This window comes from Marmota flaviventris, chromosome 2 (assembly GCF_047511675.1).
Source record: "Marmota flaviventris isolate mMarFla1 chromosome 2, mMarFla1.hap1, whole genome shotgun sequence".
Taxonomy (NCBI): Eukaryota; Metazoa; Chordata; class Mammalia; order Rodentia; family Sciuridae; genus Marmota; species Marmota flaviventris.
The window spans coordinates 179,915,406-179,929,764 of record NC_092499.1 but is presented as its reverse complement, the minus strand read 5'-3'; the positions used below and the strand labels follow the sequence as shown (position 1 = coordinate 179,929,764).

General features: G+C 44.9%; 1 protein-coding gene across 6 annotated transcripts in view; it reads right to left on the bottom strand.

Moving 5' to 3' along the window:
* Positions 1-587: 587 nt before the first annotated feature.
* Raly (RALY heterogeneous nuclear ribonucleoprotein) overlaps positions 588-14,359 on the bottom strand; it is a 78,573-nt gene continuing 64,801 nt past the window's right edge. For 5 of the 6 annotated variants that reach the window (XM_027945216.3, XM_071608852.1, XM_071608851.1 and 2 more), the window contains 8 exons: positions 8,942-9,206; positions 7,438-7,510; positions 7,214-7,261; positions 5,085-5,251; positions 4,290-4,403; positions 3,794-4,077; positions 2,239-2,287; positions 588-952 (listed from right to left, as the gene is read on the bottom strand). In XM_027945216.3, the coding sequence (XP_027801017.2) occupies positions 2,243-2,287; positions 3,794-4,077; positions 4,290-4,403; positions 5,085-5,251; positions 7,214-7,261; positions 7,438-7,510; positions 8,942-9,197 (987 nt within the window). In that variant the 5' untranslated portion in view covers positions 9,198-9,206 and the 3' untranslated portion in view covers positions 588-952; positions 2,239-2,242. The remainder of the gene's footprint in view (positions 953-2,238; positions 2,288-3,793; positions 4,078-4,289; positions 4,404-5,084; positions 5,252-7,213; positions 7,262-7,437; positions 7,511-8,941; positions 9,207-14,359) is intronic. The other variant, XM_027945217.2, reaches the window with a different exon arrangement.

Sequence of the window (14,359 nt, the reverse complement as noted above, 5' to 3'; positions counted from 1 at the left end):
AACCAACTCTGTTTATGGAAACATTCTATTTTATGGAATGAATTATTGCCTAATTTGAAATCAAAATAAAGCCAATTAAGATTATTGAAAAAAAGTAAACTAGAAAAAACACTATGGTGGGTGGTGGGAAATTGCTCAGGAGAGAAGCTGGAGATTGGGAGGCTAGTGAGAAGGCAAAGTCCAAGTGAAAAAACCATGATATGCTAAGGCAGGATAGAGAAGGCAAAGTCGGTAGTAGATTCTAGAATCATTTTAGAGCTGGGAAAGACCAAAGTTAATGAGAAACTGAGGAAAAGATGAGGCCATGATGTACTCCTGGGTAGCAAATGGGTCACAATTACTTGGCACTTTAGCTAGCAAAGAGTACTCCTGGGTACTAGCACATCCAACCCTCTCCAGCAGCCCTACTTGGCCATTCACATCACCATTTTAATTAAGGAAACTAAGGCCCAGATGAATCAGTATTAAGACACCCTAGACAATGTTCCCTGGGAGGGATAAGTGAAGAAGAGTGAATCAGACCCTTTCTAGTGAGCAGAAGGGCCAGGATACTGTGATGAGAAAACACAAACCATCCCATCTTATAGTAGGTTTGGATCCAATCTCTTTATTATCAGGGTCCCCCCCTCCTTGTACCACCCACCCCTCCAAAACTATAGAAAAACCCCAAGCCTGGGCTTGTCCTAGGGAGAGAAGGCAGAGTGTAGGGAACCCCCTGTGCTCTGCCACCTAGCCTGGGCAGTGCAGACAGGGAAGGTGCATGGGGAATGGGTAGACTGGTAACTCCACCTGCAGAGGATGTGACACTGGCTGGGATGTGGGGGCGGGGGGAGAAGTGCCTGCTGCCAGCTTTCCTCTGGCACCCACTACAGGTTGGCATCCATGGGTGGGTGCCCAGCTTGAGGTCTGGGACAGTGATGCCTTTCTGCTGGTGGCCGCTGCTCCTGTCAGGCTGAGAAAGAGACAAAGACGACACCAAGGCTGAGAGGAAGGGACCCTAGTACTCCTGATCACAGGGGTAGGGAAAACCAACAGGTGGAATGATATCTGCAGACCAAAAGATACCTGCACTTTGGTTCTGACCTCATTTAATTTTCTGGCCATATAGTTATATGGGCAAGTCCTACCCCCTCTCTGTGCTTCCATTTCCTTACCTAACCTGTGAAATAGCTTCACAAGGCAAAATTTAGCCTCCTTTTAAACAAGTTATGGAATTCCAAGAAGAAAGGCTGCACATAGGCCTTTTCTAAGCTTAACTGTTCTGGAAGTCCTTGTGGTAGAAGTATCCTAAAACATGAATGTGTTATCTATCAAGACACCTCCCTGGGAGCATTAGAGTTTGAGGTCTCCCTTTACCCTAAGCCTGTCTTATTCTGAACATGGCCCCTTAAGAAATGTGTCAGATAGCTGGATGTGACCTAGTTTTCCTGTAGGGTAAGGCAGAGCAGGGCAGTGGACAGTGGTCAGCGAGCAGGCTTTAAAGTTACATCCACTGGGTTCCAAGCTAAGATACATCAATTACTATCTTGGGATCTTATAAGATATGTTGTATCTCCCTGCACCCTTCAGTAAGTTTCCACATCTCAACCCTGCAGGGCCAAAGATGTAATCAGACAAAGCAGGTGCACCTACTGTCCCACAGGGCATTCCCCCACACACAACAAGATCAAGCCTAAGCCCCTAAATCTAGCACATAGGATACTTCACAGTCATCACCCTATGATGATGAACAGTGTTCTTTCCCTACCATGCAGAACTGAACTGCAACATGAGAGAGTCCCTTGGCTTCATCACACTCCAAGGACTGTCACAGTGCTGCACCTCTGCTAAGGCTATTCCCTTGGAGTGGAATGCTTCTCCCTTAATCAGGAGCAGGCTCAGCTACACATTGTTTTTTCCTTTATCTAGACTTCCCACCATTGTCATCCTGCTCATACTTGGTGGCAATTAATCTAGTCTGTATCTTCCTCCACCAGACTAGAAGTTCCTCAAGGGTGGAGACAGGCAACATGGCTCAGAGTGTGCTGAGGGAACCCTTGCTGAATGGGTGTGGCTATGCATGACATCCTGCTTCCTCAGCCTGCCAAGCTCCCACCATAGACTGGTATGGCAAGATGCTGGATGTGAAGGGGCTTTCATTCCTCAACATAGTACTATCCTTCTAGGCCAGCTCCAGGGAAAAGGCATGCCCTCCACTTCACTGTTCCCCTCCCTCTCCCACCTACACGGTCCCCATACCTGCTTACTGCAAGGCCCCATCCTCCGCATCTGTGTCCTGGCTGTGCTCCTGATAGGGAGAAGGCAAGCAGAGACCACATATTACTGACTGCAAGATCTGAGTTCTGCCCTGATTCTACCTATCCAGAAGGTCCTGGGGCCCAGAGCGCATTTGGAGAATAGTCAGAAAGGAGGAGGGGCAGCCAAGGGTAATGACTATGGAACCAGCCAATAAGGCTGATGATCCTGGAAGAACAATATGAGAGCCCCCCTCAGCAAAAAAAAAAGAAACCAGTCATGGGAGCTGTAGAAGTAGCAGGGGGCAACTTCTCTGCATAGAAAGACCTTGGACTAGAGCAAGCCGAGAGCTTTGAAGATTGGTGGAACCTCATCTTTGAAGGCATCTAAATTTTCATTAGGACCCTTAAGGAGACTACTAAGCCCAAGAAAATAATATGAAGTAACAGGCTAGGTTCAAAGAAAAACAAGTCAGGCATGAGGAGGAGCTCTTGACTGTTATGGTCACGAGCCATCTGTCCTCATGAAAGAGCCCAGCAGTGATAAAAAGAAGCTCCAGACCCAGTGAGTAAGTTTGGCCTCCAAGCAGGGCGCGGTGGCACACACCTGAAATCCAAGCTGGTTGGGAGGCCGAGGCAAGAGGATTATGGATTCATGGCAAGCCCCAGCAAGAGAAAGTTGCTAAGCAACTCAGTAGAGACCCTGTCTCTAAATAAAATACAAAATAGGGCTGGGGGTGTGGCTCAACGGTCAAGTGCCCCTGAGTTCAATTCCTAATACAAAAAAAAAAAAAAAGTTTGGGCTCCAAGCCTGGCTTTTACTCCTTATTAACTCCAAGGCCCTGAGGAAGTTACCTGACCCCTCTGAGCCACAGTTTCCTCAAAGGTAAAACAGGGGAACAGTAATACTTTGTACAGTACAGAACTATTGTTAAGAGTAATCAAGTTAGAAAGTATGGACTATAGGGTGTGGTGCTTAATGGGCAATCATTAAGTTAATGAGCAAAAAGTATATAGCAGGTATCTTATATTCTCTGAGTCTGATCTACCCTCCCACTCAATGTAAGATCCTTGTCAATGGCTCCCTAGCCTGAATATTTCCAGTGTAGATAGGAACTAACTCCCTTATGAGACAGCCTGTTTTATGCTCAAGCAGCAAAGGCTTATGGAAAATCTTCATGTGGAACTGATACCCACCTCCCTGTGGCTTCCCCAAGCAACCCCAGTAATGCTCTCTCTCTCTGGAATTCTGAAGGCCATGTATGTGCCCCTTGAGCCAAATTCTCCCTTTCTCTAACCCACAAGGAGAATGGGGGCCAGAACAAGCTATAGGCTTAGCTGAAATGTCTCTCTGTCCTCAGAGGAACTTAGGACTGACAGTTGAAACAGATAATTGCCTCTGGCTCAATTCTTTCCTCCTCCCCTAAGGACTAGAACCTCCTGGGAAGAAGAGGAGGGTCAACCAGCTCAGAGGTTCCCCATCCCTATTGCCCTTCTGCCACCAGGAGTGCAAGTTCAGTCCCAGCCCCTCCCAGCCATGACCCTGTCCAAGACCTCACCAATTCTTCCTCGCTATGTGTCAGCAGGCCCTCCTCGTCGCCATCATCTCGAGTCTGGGTTTCTCCCTGGGGCGTGCCTGCCTCAGAAACTGCATCCTCTTGGGGGACTGGTGGCCGGCTGCTGTTGCCACTATTGCCACTGCTACTGCCACTGCCGCCGCCGCCGCTGCCACCACCGCCACCGCCGCCGCCGCCGCCACCACTACCACCACCACCGCCGCCGCCGCCGCCGCCGCCGCCGCCGCCGCCGCCGCCGCTGCTGCTGTCATTCTTCTTCTTGCCATCTTGGGGGTTAAGGGTAGAGGAAGAAGGACTAACATTCAGCCTGCAAGAAATGCCTCTGCATAGTAGGTCCAGGTGGACTGGGACCTGCAGGGGTCTGAGAAAGGAGGCCACCCCAGCCTCTCCTCCCTCCACCCCCCAGGTGCACTATATTCCTCATGCTTTGTCCTGTGCACCTGGTCACTGAGCTGGGTGAGAAACCTCAGAGGCTGACCTGGGTTGGCCTTTTGCTCCTCAGCAATTTGCTCCAAGCGGCCCAAAAGGGCATCGATGTTGGACTTGATCTGCGTCAGCTCTGTCTTGATGGTCTGCAGCTCACTGCTCTTCACTAGGAGTGGAAGGTGGACAGGGCTGTCACCTGGGGGCTTGACCCTAACAAAACCCCAGCCCCATTCTATCAGCTAGGAAGGTAATTCCTTTTTTGGTTCTTTTCCTGCCCAGGAAAAAGGCCTCTTCCTGAGGCTGACTACAGGCTATCCCTAGAGTGACCAGCCCATATTTCTCATCCTGGCTGTCTTCCCCTCAGACCTCTTAATTTGAAAGGGACTGGGGATGAGCAGGAATGCAAGTCTGTGGTATGCTCCTGTGCACCTGAGCAAAAACATGTCCCCTTGTTGTGTTAGAGGATGGAGCCTGTCTTTCAAGGTGTGAAAGCAGAGTCTTTTGCTATCAGATTTCCTGGGTGCCTGATTACAGTAAATATCAAGAGTGAATGCGAAATATTAAGCCTGTGTACACCTGTCCTTGTTTTTACTAGCAGAAAAAACACCATCTCCTCACTGAGATCCATGCCACAGCACTAGACTCTCTGTGCCCAACCCAAGCCCCCTTCTTAATTGTTAACTTTTACTCTGAGAAATGCATGAAAATACTCACTTTGTTGTGTTAGAGCAGCAGAACTGTGGGAGATTTGTTCCTTTATCTATTTTCCAATGTAAAAAAATGTGATTCTATTATTTTGCTAATGATAAATATATAAAATATCTAGGAAGAAAATTTAGTTACTCACACTTGATCTTGGCTGAGCCAGTGGTGATGGCTGTAGAACGAGCAAAGAGCTTGACAGGTATGGTAGTTTTGACACGACGGACCAAAGGTACTGTGACCCGGGGTCGCTTCACAGGGACTGCCCTGGGTACTGGCACAGGTGACAGGCGGCCACGGTAGTCAAAAAGCCTGTGAGGGCAAACAGGACAGAGGCTGCAGCATATAGCCTGAGACTATCAGGAGTGGCTGGTGACAGTCTGGGAGGCCTGTGCTACGCACCTCTACTGCTCCCAACAAGCCCTGGGGTAAAGAGAAGGGCTTTCTGGTCCTTGACATTTGCTGGGATCCTCACTGTAACTACCTGTCCTGCCAGCCAGGCCAAGTTAGAGTGAAGAAGCAGCAGATGAAAATGTTCATATCCCACCCCAAAAAGGAAAAAACAGCTCCAGCCTTCCCTAGAGTACTCTTGACACCCATATCTCCCCTACTACATGACCTGGCTTCTCCTCAGTCAACTGCCACCCCAACCTCTAGTCAAAGCTTACAAATCTCAAAGCAGCACAAATCCCCAGTGGGGACAGAAAGGCATGGAAGTGAGGGCTTGAGAGCTTTCCTGAGCCTCAGTTTTTCCACCTGCCTAGAGGGGAAGGCTATACAAATTCGGTGTCTATCCAAGTCTGCTGTGAGGGTACAGGATAAAGAGAATCTGGTTAAAAACACATATTAGAAAGTATTATAGGCAAAAGTCAGGATAGGAGTCCCCCAGCTCAAAACTCAGAAATGAGGCTAGACTCGTAAGTTCTTTTCTGTTTCTGGGCCTCTATAATATATTTCTTGCTCCATTTCAGAGATAGGGAGACCAGGGGCTCAACAGCATATCAAACATGGACAGTTCAATCAGATGCTAGGGCCCTAGACTGTGCTGTTCCCACAAGCACCATCATCTGGCCCTTTCTAGGAGGGCTTCTTTTCCTGCCCCACCAGGCAGAAACAGTAGGATGGGTAGGAGTCTTTCCTACTACATCTACTAACACTGTTCTGTAGTAAACCATAGCCTTGGTACTATTTTCCTAAAGACAGCCATGATACTTGCCATCATTGGGCAATTCAATATCCCATTCCTTAGCACTCCTTTGTTTAGGGAATATCTGCTCTGGGGATAGTAATGGCTGGAAATGAAGAATCTATGGAAATGGACCCACTTCTGAACCCTGCATGTCTACCCCCAAGGGGAGGGGGCGGCTCTGGCCTTGGTCAGCATCACTGAACCACAGAATCCCCAAACTAGAAGGACCCTAAGAGATCACTTGGCACAGCTCATTTCACAGACTGGGAAGATTTGCCCCAAATCCCATAATCCATTCAGTGGCAGAGCTGGAATTAGCACCCAAGTCTTCTGACTTATAGGTTACGGCACTTTACAACACCACAGTGTAACCTGAAATCACTCACAGATGGAAAAAAACAAGGCTCAGAAGGGTTGTGTTCTTCCTGGGCTGCCTGAGGTTGGCAAATTGGAGACAGGGAGGGAAGCAAGGAGGAAAAGAGATTGGGCTACACTTTACCATAACTTCTATTCAAATGTGGCTGGTGCCACTGAAGTGGGAGCCCACAGCTTCAAAGCTGGAGTCTGGGTAGGCTTGGAGTAAAAGGTGGGCCACAGGGGACTAAATTTCAGACCTCCAGAAGGGTCCTATCCTCTTGGCTATAAATATAAGACCAAAAGACTCAGACTAAGCTCTGGATTTCCTTCTGGCTGGTTAGGCACCTCATAGAGGTAGAAACTAAAAAGCAAATTACAAGGGCTACAACTCCCTGCAACTGGCCTGTACCATGTTTGTATTCCAACTAGTTATATTTTTATGTCCCTTGGTTTTACAGTCCCTTCAAGTCACACTGCAGGACTAGGAGGAGGAAAAGCAATCAGTGTGACCCAGTGTGGTGTGACGGTGGGAGCTCTGGCCTGGGCACCTGAAGAACTGGACCCTAGTCCCAGTTCTACCACTGATTTGTGGAGTAACTTTGGGCAAATGCCTGTCCACACTTCTGGACTTTGGCTCCCAACTGAAGGACTGAGTGGGGCTGTACCAGCAATCTCTCAGGACCCTTCCAGCTTGGTTTTATGCCTGGGCACGCCCCTCCCCTGCTCACCTGTTGTAGAAGTCGTCCTGGTAGTAATCATAGCCAAAGCTGTAGCCACTGGGGAAACAAAGGGGAGAGGGCCAGAACTTAGGAATGGCCACTCAGCCTACTCTTCACAGGCCCTCATCTCCAAATGTCTCCCAAGCTCTAGGTTCAGCATTCCATCTCTATCAGCATCTACTCCCTCTGTGGAAAGAGGGACCCACCCCATCCAGATAGACAGAGTGCCCCACCTGTATATGGCAGATGCTGCTCTCTTTAGCCCTTTGGGTCTATTGGGCTTAGGTTCTCCAGCCATGTTGATGTCTGTGAAAAAGGAGAAGGCAAGGTCAAAATATTGGCTTAATAGCAGTGTATCCATACATGTACATACACAGGTATTCATGTGGTTATATGATGTTTACAATGTACTGAGGCATCTAACAAAAGTCTTCACATATTTAGTCCTCAAACTAGGTGCATATTAGATGCATATTCGTATCATATGAATATGCCTGTTTACATATTCATATACATTTCAGACACACACATTCATATTCACAAATCACATGTACATCACATATGTGCATTCTCAAGTATAGTTACATAAACATATAAATCAGGTATATGGGAACATAGACAAATCCTAACATACATTCAAATATCTAAGAAAGTCACACAGATAAAATGTGCCCTCTCAAGCACACACAGACTTGACCCCAATATCATATATGTAACTGCCCATACGCAAAGGAGCCAATGCATATTCTCATGAACATCCCATCAAATATCTTTATGGTTAGAACAGTGCATAATACATAAGAACTCAACAAATATTTGGTAAATAAATATATGCATAAGTGCTTACATATTCAAGTATATTTTCACACACACACTAGGACCTATACATACAAAGGTATGTGTCCACATATTCTCCACATGTTCAATTACATCTGTATACTTAGTATTCATGAACACAATGGGATATATATATATATATATATATATATATATATATACATACATACACACACACACACACACAAAAATACACATATAAAATATATATATTCCTTCTCATACACACATATATAAATAGAAGTATGTACACACACATTAGATACTCCAAGATAGACTATCAGCATGGTCATATTATCATATGTATGTAGTACCAAGGCCAAGGGGACCTGCCCCACTTTGATCTTTTGTTTCAATCCCTCCTCTTGGCTTTCAAAGTTCTAGTCTGAGTCATCTACAGATCAAAATAATAGACTATGCTAGTCCAATATGTCCCCTTCTTTGGAGAATGTGCATTTTTATTGGAACCATAAAGTTTGTTATTGAGAATATAGCTCAGTTGGCAGAGTGCTTGCCTTGCATGCACAAGGCCCTGGGTTCAATCCCTAACACCACCATCACCACCAAAAAAAAAAAAAAAAGCTTCATTTGTAGTAGGGATAATAGTTTAAAAATAAAGCCATTAAAAAAAAGAAGCTCCAAGAAAGCAGGGACAGGACATAAGTGGTTTTCCAGAGGCTTCTAAAATTCTTTCCTATGGGCATCAATTTTATAATTACTTATTTTATAACTTAAATATAACTTAAATTTTACTTAAATATAATTTATAACTATTGAACTTATAAATCCTCAGAGCAATGAAAGTGTGGTAGGGGATGGGAAAGAGGGCAAAGGGGAAGCGAAAGACAGTAACTACTCTGGAGTTATAAACTGAGCCCTGTGCAGAGAGGCTTAACTTACCCAGGGTCTGCCCAGCCAGCACCCTCCCATTCTCTCCCAGCACAGCTGCCCGGGCATGGCGCTCATTGGCATACTGGACAAAGGCATATCCCTTGTGCACCGAACAGCCGGCCACACGGCCATACTTAGAGAAGATGGTCTCCACATCAGACTTCTTCACCACAGCTGTGTTGAGGTTTCCAATGAAAACCCGAGAGTTGATGGACTTGGGGTCATTCTTGTTGGTTACATTGCTTGTCTGGATTTTCAAGGACATGATGGCAATCTGGAGAGAGAGAAAGAGAGCAACTATGAGACTGGGTCCCAGGGCTGGGCTCAAGGGCTGCTTATGGACACATCCAGACTAAACTGGACTGCTCCTTGCCTTCCTACACAGTTCCATCCCTATTGCATCCAGCCTCCCTGTTTCTGTTATCTTGTCATATTACCAAGAATTACCACATACTGGCTGCTGATCTTATGATGGGTGCTTTAAAATGTTCCCTCATTTGGTACTCACCTAAGTAGAACCACAATATTGTACATGGGAGGAACCTAACCTTTAGAAGTCATCATGCACTTCAGTAGGGCTGAGATTGACAAGTATACCTGATGCAAATTCTTTTAAGCCCACACCTTGTTTACTATTCATCTCAAATGTAACCCCTTTTGGAATCTAAATTTAAAGATGTTCCACAGGTTTCTCCCCTCCGTTCCTTCAATGTAAAACCATAGCAAAGAGGTAATTACAAATAATATTTTCTCTAGAACAAGATCATATGCTCACTCTGATCCAGACATGGACCTAGTGACGATGATGACAACTTCACCATAAATGGAGATGCTGGTGAGATCATTAACTTGACAATAACAGGTGCGCAAACCCAGATGAGTTGGCCCATAAAGCTCATTTCTGTCAGCTTCATCACTTTGTTTCCCAGAGTAAAGGCAATTCAAATACCATAATAAAATGGCATATTTACCTAAAACTGTTTTAAATATTGATACTTTTTTATTCAAATTGTGTTCCATTTGGCTTAGAGATAAGTTTATAAATATTTTCTAGATTTTGGAATGTCTTTTACCCCAAAGGGTCACTCAGCATGGGCTCCAGGGAGAAGAGGAGGAGGTTCAATTTCAGCAGGAAAAGCCTAGAGTTAAGCCTTGGCATTTGTACTTCCCGGACCCATCTTCTGTTCACTGGAACAAGTAGTTTCAACTCATTCTCAATCTCTCCTAAGGCCATTTTCAGAAGGTGTTAAAGCACCCACGCAGAATGTGTAAAAATTCTCGTCAGGCTACCGGCCTATTACCTAATATTTTGGGCAGAGAGGAGGGGTTTTCTTTTCAATGAATTAGAAAAGAATGTAAGCTGGGAAAATATGTTTATCTTGTATCCTACTCCAGTAAGAGACCCCTTATTTCTCCTAAATACTCCCCGCCTAGAAATTAGCAATGTTCTGACCAGCAGGTGGCTCTGTTTACAAGAAAATCTAACAGAGAATTTCATTCTGAGGAAGAAACATGCCCAGTGGTAGGTTTGCTATTGCAAACTCAAATGCATACACTGGGGTTGGGGTGCACCATTCTTAAGCAAGGGACAGGGACGATGGAGGTGAGGCAGTGCCATCACTGCTACTGATATAAAGGAACTAGTGCCAGTTTTGGAATTGACATGGAAAAGACAGAATCTTGTTTCTCAGTGTACTTTTACATCCAATCATCAACATTCATAAAGCAATGAGGGAGAGGGAGAGAGGGAGAGGGAGAGAGAGACATGATGGTACAGAGATCTGTTGATGACTGCTGACTGCCATTGACCTGGCAAGGATATGACGGCTGTGGGTTTCCTCAGACCTCTGCCAGAACTCTCTAACACCACTGAGCAGGAAGCATTTGCTGCACACCCATGTTAGGTACTATGGAGGTTCAGTACTTACACATTCACTGTTGAGCAATCTTTCAGGTTTGGTCCCTACTCAGTCTTTTCTCTTACACCTGGGGTTTGGGCAATGTGCATAAAAGAACTCTGCAAGCTGTCAAGTCCTTTATAAGATCTAGTAAATATTTTGACTACAGGTACTTTATTCTAATGCTGCTACTTGTGGGTTCATTCTTGATTAGGAGATCAAGGTCAGATAGGAGCACATTCTCTATCTTGCACGTGTGGCTGCTCTAGGTGAGAAATTTGCAGGGCCAAGGAGAAATGCCCACCTGGAGCATGCTGTAGGTACCCAACCCCTGAGTCTCCCATTTAAATAGCCCTCATTTTTAAAGGCAAAAAACCCTTGGAGGGCAGGCTATGCTGCTGCTAGATAGACTCCCTAAGCCTGAGAGTATAGATTTCTCTGGGATTGTAGAAAAAAATGTCCATGAGGCATCTCAAATGAGAGATGGAGCTGGGAGTAGGAAATAAAAAGGAGGTGGGCCCAATACTGGGTCTCCCTGTCAGGTTTAGTGCAGAATTCCTAAGGGTCCAACAAGTTTAAATCCATATATGACTTCTAGGTAGTTATAAATATAAATATCAGTTTGTAAAATTTGAATATAGTTTTCACATGTTTAGACATATAGTACATGGATTTCCATTTGTTTCCTTAGCCCTCCATCTGTATTCTTAACTCTGCTCTACAAAGTAAGAGGCAGACTTGACAGAGCGTGGAGACAGCAAGTACTCAATTAATACTAAGGAGGAAGAAGGGTTTGTTGTGGCACGCCTTAAATGGTTAGGATCACTGAGGCAGGGGTCCCAGGCACATTCTTCCTCTGACTCAAATACCCACCTCTACAAAACCAAGCCCCCCCAACTTGATACATTCCCCTAATTCTTCCTATGTTTAGAGGTGGGTTTAGACCCTAAAATAATATTGATATCCTACTGAGCAAAAGCTGCTTAACTTTTGTAAGCTATTTCCCATCTTATGAGCCAATCTCTTGTCACAAAGATTAACTGTGTAATTGAGAGTAAGGTGTGTGGAACAATGGAGGCGCCCTCTGCTTAGAAATGAGAGAAGACAGATGGATGACAAGATTGTTCTTGGTATTAGTAGGGAAGGAAGGGAGGAAGGGAAAAACCAGATTTGTTCCTAGAGATTTTTATAATGTCAGATAAAGAGAGACTTAGTGAGCATAAAGTTCATATGCCCTCACTCTGAGGAACAGAAGGAAAGGTACTTGGCCAGGATACCACAGCTAGTGAGTAGCAAGGCCAAGAGTATCCTGAGGGGTCCTGATTCCAAGTCTAGGGTTCTTATATTCCATTTTTCTTTTTAGGCTAGTTAGAGAGAGACCCTAGGATAGTGAGGAGATTGAAAAAGGCATAGCATCTCAAAAAACTGCTAAAGAAAACTAGGGGCCACCAGCCAGGTACATGTCCTTACCCTTACTGCTGAAGAAACAACTGCTGCATAAAAGTTGGAGCCTAAAGCTAATTAAAACCCACCAGGGGCAAAGATTTTGAAATGCAATTTACAACTCAAAAAGGATGGGCTGGTTTTTCCAGGCTAGTAAGAACATAAGAAATTTGGCAAAAACTAATCATTTTTCCCAATTGAAACATTTGAGATGGAAACTATGTTTCAGAAGTCAGGAGCCAAGCCTCAATATGTAGAAAGGTGACAGAGTTTTACAAAGGTAGAAAAGCCCCAAAAGGCACCTCTACCACTAAACTTTGGATAAATGAGACCTGGAGGAGCCATCACAGTAAAAAGAACCTCTAATTCCAAGTGCCAATGCTGTGTCAGAGACTTTACACACCTCACCTCATGTAATCCTCACAACAGCTTCTGAGGAGGTGTTTTAGATAACTCAAAACTCAAGAGAGGTAGCTAGCTGATTAACAGAACAAAGCCAGAACCGGAACTCAGGTCTGTTTTTTGACAAGATATACAAGGGCAAAATTGCATATGCATAGACACTCATTTGGGTACTAATTTCAATGGTTAGAATACTTACCCTGAGTTAGTTCTTCCTCATTTCTACAATTCCTTATATCTGCACAAGATTTTCATAAACAAAGCCAGTTTATGTCTACTATAGTCTGAATATGCACACCTCCTTCCTCAAGTTCTTTGTTGAAACCCAATCCCCAATGTGATAATATATAGGAGCCAGGGCCTGGCAAGTTTAATGAGATTAATAGATGTTCTGTCATCCCTGGCTGCCTGGTAACCAGGAGCCTCTGGACCAAGGAAGCTCTGGACATTGATCTGCTAACTGCTTGGCTTTCTCCAGAAATAGGCTTCCCATCATTCATTGTTGGCTGTTTTTCCTTCTAAATCACCCAGGTGTCCCCAGGGTTATCTAAGGGAAAAAGAATGGGGTCTTTGGGGAGGGAGGTGATTAGGTCATGAGGGCCAAGTCCCTTATAAAAGAGGCCCCAGAGTAATGCCTTGCCTTTCCACCATGTGAGAACAGAGTGAAAAGACAGCTATTCCTAAACTGGTATGCAGGGCTTCACCAGAGAGTAAATTTGCTGGTGCCTTAATATTGGACTTCTCAGTCTCTAGAACTATTGAGAAATAAATTTCTGTTGTTTATAAACACACAATTGTGTTATAGCAGCATAAAAGGACTAGGACAATATCCTTTATCTTGACATTATTAGTCCTATTTTATGGATTAAAAAAAAAAAAGAAGAAGAAGAAGAAGCTCATGATCAGCAAATTTAAGTGACTTACTTAAAGGTCAACCGCCTAGTGAGAGTAGCTAGGTGATTTGTCTAACTCTCTACCGGCCACTGTTTCAATAGATGTCTAAGCCTCTGTCTCTGTTATGTCTCTCCTGTGCTTCCCATTCCTCCCTTCAGATCTAACACAGGCTTTAAACACTGCCCAGCACTGGACTCCCTCCCACAATGCTGATCCCAAAGGAGGAACTGTTGCTCTTGGCCTCCAGGGTTGTTTAGAACCTCTCTCTTAGTCTTACTTGACACTCTAGCTTTATTCTCTTGCAAGGAGATGAGAGTCACAGAAGCCTGTGGCCAGTCGTCTGCCCTCAGATAACCCAAGGGACATCTGATTAGTTTTGAAGGAAAACAGATATCCTATTTCTGGAGAAAGCCAAGTAATTTTACAGATCAGTGTCCAGGCCCTCCTTGGTTCACAAATTCCTGGTTACCAGGCAGCCAGAGATGACATAACATCTATTAATCTCATTAAACTTGCCAGTCCCCTACTCATTAGCATTGCCCAAATGATCATCACTGGCCAAAAAGGACTAATTTTCTCAGGAGTGCTCTTTGGCTCCTGAAACCCCAGAACCCAGCTTGCCACACACAGAGGGTTCCTGAATAAGTAGAAATGTAAAGAGTGCAGGCTACAGTCCTAGAAGTCTTGGCTCTGCTGTTCTAAGTTATGTGACCTCACATCATGTGACTTCTCTGGGCCTTATTGTCATTATTCTAAAGAACAGACATCACCTTTTCTCCCCAATTACCTT